The 6,000-nt window shown below is 45.1% G+C and overlaps 1 protein-coding gene across 1 annotated transcript in view; it reads right to left on the bottom strand.

The window, feature by feature from the left end:
• The window catches only part of chchd3a (coiled-coil-helix-coiled-coil-helix domain containing 3a), a gene marked incomplete at its 3' end in the record, with an annotated part of 61,956 nt that extends 58,302 nt beyond the window's left edge, over positions 1-3,654 (bottom strand). Inside the window, exons 1-3 of the mRNA XM_080538278.1 lie at positions 3,435-3,654; positions 1,955-2,290; positions 1,345-1,519 (exon numbers count right to left, since the gene is read on the bottom strand). Of these exons, the coding sequence (XP_080394404.1) occupies positions 1,345-1,519; positions 1,955-2,290; positions 3,435-3,515 (592 nt within the window). The 5' untranslated portion in view covers positions 3,516-3,654. The remainder of the gene's footprint in view (positions 1-1,344; positions 1,520-1,954; positions 2,291-3,434) is intronic.
• Positions 3,655-6,000: the final 2,346 nt, after the last annotated feature.

Below are 6,000 nucleotides of genomic sequence, written 5' to 3' on the forward strand. Positions count from 1 at the left end.
CTGTAGGGTCCTGTAGGGTTCTGTAGGGTTCTGTATGGTCCTGTATGGTCCTGTATGGTTCTGTATGGTTCTGTATGGTTCTGTATGGTCCTGTAGGGTTCTGTATGGTTCTGTATGGTTCTGTATGGTCCTGTATGGTTCTGTATGGTTCTGTATGGTCCTGTAGGGTTCTGTAGGGTTCTGTAGGGTTCTGTAGGGTTCTGTAGGGTTCTGTATGGTTCTGTAGGGTCCTGTAGGGTCCTGTAGGGTTCTGTAGGGTTCTGTAGGGTTCTGTAGGGTTCTGTAGGGTTCTGTATGGTTCTGTATGGTCCTGTATGGTTCTGTATGGTCCTGTATGGTTCTGTATGGTTCTGTATGGTCCTGTATGGTCCTGTATGGGTCTGTAGGGTTCTTTACAACGTGCAAGACACTGACTGAGCCACTACGCCATTTTGGAGTCAGTTGAACGCGCTTACACGTAAAAAAAATAGTAAAGAACTTTAAAAACTAGGGAAAGAAAAAGTCAACGTGACACCTTCCTTCAGCGGGCCCTGCGTTTACCGCAGCATCCATCCATTAACTTTATTACAATAATTAATTGTTTCATTAATGATTTGGCTACGGCAATGAATCATAATATGAGAGGCAGCATCCTGAGAACGAAGACTAATTGCCGAACGAAGACAAAAAAACAACAACTTTATTTTGTAGGCTGACTTAAAAAGTAATTTTAAAAAGTAAAAGTAAAGTAACTTTAAAAGTAAAATACAAAATACAAGACCGAGACTTGTTGGACCTAAGCTGATGACTACCCTGTTCAAAGCTGTCAATGCACCAGGTATCCAAGTCCACAATCAGATCATTCAGATCAGTCAGTTATCAGTCAGTTATCAGTCAGTTATCAGTGGGTTATTACCAGCAGACAATGCAGCTCTCAAGAGCCACAACTCTCTGCAGGGTTCGACATTAACACCGTTTTACTTGTCCGGAGCAAGTAAAACTTTCGCCGGGTTTGTTTGCGCGAGCACGACGACGCTGCTGATCCTGGATGTGTTTACCTGTGTGCAGGAAGAACAGACGGCGCAGGCGCCAGACCAGACTAGATGATCGTGGAGTGAAGATATTATCAAAGCGTACGCGCCTGTCGATCACCTGTACGCTTTGATAATATCTTCACTCACGATCATCTAGTCTGGTCTGGCGCCTGCGCCGTCTGTTGTTCTTTTTTTTTGTTTCTCCGGACAAGTAAAACGGTGTTAATGTCTCTGATCTGGAGTGTAGAGAACTCATGGACAGTCTCAGTGTCTGAGGGTATGTAGGGTACGCATGGAGACGCTAGGACCAGTATTCTGGCGCAGTACTCACCTACTGGTGCTGCTGGTGGGGGTGGTGCAGCAGCGACCGGTTCTGGTTCTGTGGCCGGAGGTGGTGGGGGAGGAGGTGCAGATACTGGTTCTGGAGCAGGAGGAGGAGGAGGAGGAGGGGTGGCAACGGGTTCCACTGCGGGTGGGGGAGGAGGGGCTACTGGTTCCACTTGGGGCTGAGGAGGAGGGGCAATTGGTTCACAAGGAGGCGGAGGAGGAGCAACAAATTCAACCAGCGGGGGCGCAGCTGTGGGCTCCGCAAGCAGCGGAGGCGCGGAGAAAGCTTCCATTGGAGGGGGGGGCGGCATGGGAGCGGCAGCCTCAATAGCAGGAGAAGGGGAGACAACGGCTTCCATTGCAGGAAGGGCCATGGGCTCCATTAGGGGAGGGGCAGGCGCTATGGGCTCAATTGCAGCAGGGGGCGCAATGGGTTCAATGGCAGCAGGGGGCGCAATGGGTTCAATCACAAGGGTAGGGGGAGGTGCAATGAGTTCAATCACAAGGGGAAGGGGAGGTGCAAGCAGAGCAATGGGTTCCATAGGAGAAGCGGGGGCAGGAGCGGGGGCCAGGGGTTCAATGGGAGCAGGAGGTGGAGGAGGAGGGAGGGTTACCATCTCAGCAGGAGGAGGAGGTGGGGGAGTTACCAACTCAACAGGAGGAGGTGGGAGGGAGGCCACAGGCTCAATAGCAGCTGGGGCAAGCATCACCATGTCAACGATGACGGGAGCTGATACCTGTTCCATGGGGGGTGGAGGTGGTGCGATGGGTTCTACGGGTGGAGGGGGAGGAGGCAGTGGGGTGGTGATGGCTACAAAGGGGGGAGACACTGGGAGGAGGAGGAGGGGGGAGGGATCAGCCACAGGGGTGGGTGAGGGGATTCGTGGAGGTGCGCTGGGGAAGAGGGGAGCTGTGGGCTCCCTCATCCTGTTGATGACATTCTCAGAGAGCTGCAAAAAGAAGAGGAGAGAAAGGGTTAGAAGAGGAGAGGACTTGTTAGAAAACTGGGGGAAAGACTTTTCATTTGCATTTATATTACTGGGGAATGGGTAAGACTGCAATTCTGCAGTTGAAAAGCTACTTTTTTAGCCTGAGGACGATGAGGTTTAAGGTATGATCTTGCAAGGCTATAATTCAACTAAAGTAGTGCCCCATAAGTGCAACTGCAACGGTAGCCTAGCCCTAGATATTCAATCTTCCTATCTAGGCCTATCAACTTACAAACGGTCCAAAACCAGGATTGCGGAAATTACAGTTATCTGGGACAGAAGAACATACCTCAAGGAAAAACACGTGTGAAATGGGAGGAGACATGTGTGTGTTGTTGTGCTGGTGTGCACAAACACGTGTGCCACGTCTGAATGACAGCAAAAGGTCGGGACAAGATGACAGCAGCAGAATCAACTTTGGCTTCGGTAGGCGGTAGTGGCTAAAGGGAACTTCACAGCTCACACCAAAGTCGTATCGTGTAAACCCTCTCTATATTTAACTAAAATTGGCACGCGGTGACTCTGCTACAGTCAAAACCTCTCACGTCACGTCACAGGGAATAAACAACATTGTCTAGACTAGAGCAAGTACGTGCGTGACAGCTGGACAAGGACTGTAAGGACATTGAACACAGACGTCGCAGAGACGTAGTAGTTGTACCTGTCGGCTGGTTTTGGTACAGTAGGTCATCCATTGACACAAGACCCACATCAAGTGCACTCGAAGCCTTATCACACACACACACACACACACACACACACACACACACACACACACACAGACACACACACACACAGAGCCACGCACACACACACACACACAGCCACGCACACACACACACACACACACACACAGACACACACAGAGCCACGCACACACACACACACACACACACACGCGCGCACACACACACACACACACACACACACACACACACACACACACACACACACACACACACACACACACACACTAACAAGCTTTTCACGGAGTAAATCAGTCATGGTTTGCATGCACAGTCATCTCGTTGGAATACAGTCGAATGTCATTTATTAGTAATTCAGATTGTTCATTGATTGTTGTTGTTGTTGCGCCCTTACTCACCCTGATGCCCTTCACCACAGTGATGTTGTCATTCTCATCCGACTCAAAGGACACGCGCCGCGTGCTGCTGTTAGCCCCCATCTCAACCAGACACAGCGACAAGATCAACTACAGACAACTAGGGAACTGTTGTTGTCATCCACCTGCTTTCTTTACTCGAAATGATCTATTCACCTCGCAGGTAACAGGGGGAGCTAGGCCCACACGCCTCGGTTCAAGCACGGATGGATACACTTCCCTAGCATGACGTCACGGAAGAAGAAAGGATGTCATTGGACACGCGAGTCCAAGCGAGTGCAACAGCCGTGTTGATTGGTTACGGGATGTTGTAGACGCGAGATAGAAATCATAACCATGTTGCATAAGAGGAAAGGGCTGACATGACTGGAAATAAAAGTTTGAATAGATCTGAAATAGGTTATATATGTTTATAATAATAATAATAATAATAATAATAATAATAATAATAATAATAATAATAATAATAATAACTTCATTTGTATAGCGCTTTTCCTGCAAACGTTGCAGCTCAAAGTGCTTTAATCATTATATAATCTTAATTTAATTATTTTGTGACTTAAATGCAATATTAAAAGGATGGGGTTTTATCATCTTAATTGAATTATTTAGTCATTTAAAGGCAATATTAAAAAGATGGGTTTTTAGTCTTGACTTGAACATAATGTGCTGAGGTTGCATCCCTAATGTAAACTGGCAGTGAGACACAATCTGGGTGCATAAAATGAGAATGCAGCCTCACCAAATCTCTTCTTTTGTACAACAGAGAAAACCATCGTCAGAAGACCTGAGAGCTCTATTGGGCTGATATACTAGCAAAAGGTCTTTCAGATATTCTGGTGCTATGCCAGTGAGAGCTTTATAAACAAGCAGAAGGATCTAGTATTAGGATTTAGTTTAGTAGTTTTTTTAAAACACAAATATTTCTAAATGTGGATATAATACCTTCTTGTATCATCACCGACCTGAGAAAATCCTATATCCTCTATAATACCATATTATAATTGGCATTGAGATAAAGAGGTGTAGTACTACATACAATCCATATCATCCATGCATTTTATCATAACATCTAACATGCGAGAGTGAATAAGCTTTCAAATAGATACTGTAAAATGGGCAGGTTAATAGTGAAGTGAAACTTTATTTATATAGCGCCTTTCGTACTTGAATGCAACTCAAAGCACTTTAATAGGCTCATGTTGACAGCAGCAGGCTTACACACACACACACACACACACACACACACACACACACACACACGCACACACACACACACACACACACACACACACACACACAAACAAACACACAAACACTCACACACACAGCACGTTTCCATGTTTTTCTGGATAATAGGTTTCCATATATGCAGCAAACAGTGAGAGACACATTTTCCCAAGGGAATCTCCTACCCAGAGACAGAGACAGTCTCCTTGTGGTAACTGATTACATGATAAACATTCACCCTGGGCAGCAACGCCCTCAGGAGCTCACTGCAAGCCAAGAGTCCTATTGTTCACACAGCTTATAAAATAAAAGATTGAATTGAACAATGAACTAACAACTGCAGTCATCCTCTCCTGGTTACTTGTTACTGTACAGATAAACAATAGCTGTGTCTAACAGGATACTTATGCTGATTATGTGTGAGTGGGTTATATCTTCCTTGGCAAGTTATTGATGAGAGTGTTTTTATTATATCCTTAAGAACAGTATGTAGTGGGAGGGTTAGTTACTGTGTGTGGGTGAGTAAAGGTAATTATAATTTTATCTTTGAGATGATGTAACAGAGAACATTTGCATATCCTCCATCAAATAGACATTTTTATATTTTATATTGTACACATTATGATTATGCATATGCTGTTACTATGGAAACCAACATTGTACAACTTATTTAACATATTGTCAACAAATTGTCTGTTCTCCCTAGATGCGAGAGTTTTAATTGGTAACATAACATACAATTCAGTTACTGTATCAAAAACCCCATCTCACTCCTTCACCCCAATTTCTTCTCTGTAGGCTATTAGTCACTGTCTTCTGCATATTCACCCTCGTTCTACAGTCTCCTGCATATTCACCCTAGTTCTACAGTCTCCTGCATATTCACCCTAGTTCTACAGTCTCCTGCATATTCACCCTAGTTCTACAGTCTTCTGCATATTCACCCTCGTTCTACAGTCTTCTGCATATTCACCCTAGTTCTACAGTCTCCTGCATATTCACCCTCGTTCTACAGTCTTCTGCATATTCACCCTCGTTCTACAGTCTTCTGCATATTCACCCTCGTTCTACAGTCTTCTGCATATTCACCCTCGTTCTACAGTCTTCTGCATATTCACCCTAGTTCTACAGTCTTCTGCATATTCACCCTCGTTCTACAGTCTTCTGCATATTCACCCTCGTTCTACAGTCTTCTGCATATTCACCCTACACAGTAAATTCCCCAGTGTTAAATATGCAGTGTAAAAATACATTGACTCTTTCCGAGTTATTACAACAACAGCTAGAGTAATATAATATTCCCTCCAGTGTTGGTGAT

This window comes from Nansenia antarctica, assembly GCF_963989245.1.
Source record: "Nansenia antarctica genome assembly, chromosome: 8".
Lineage (NCBI taxonomy): Eukaryota > Metazoa > Chordata > Actinopteri > Argentiniformes > Microstomatidae > Nansenia > Nansenia antarctica.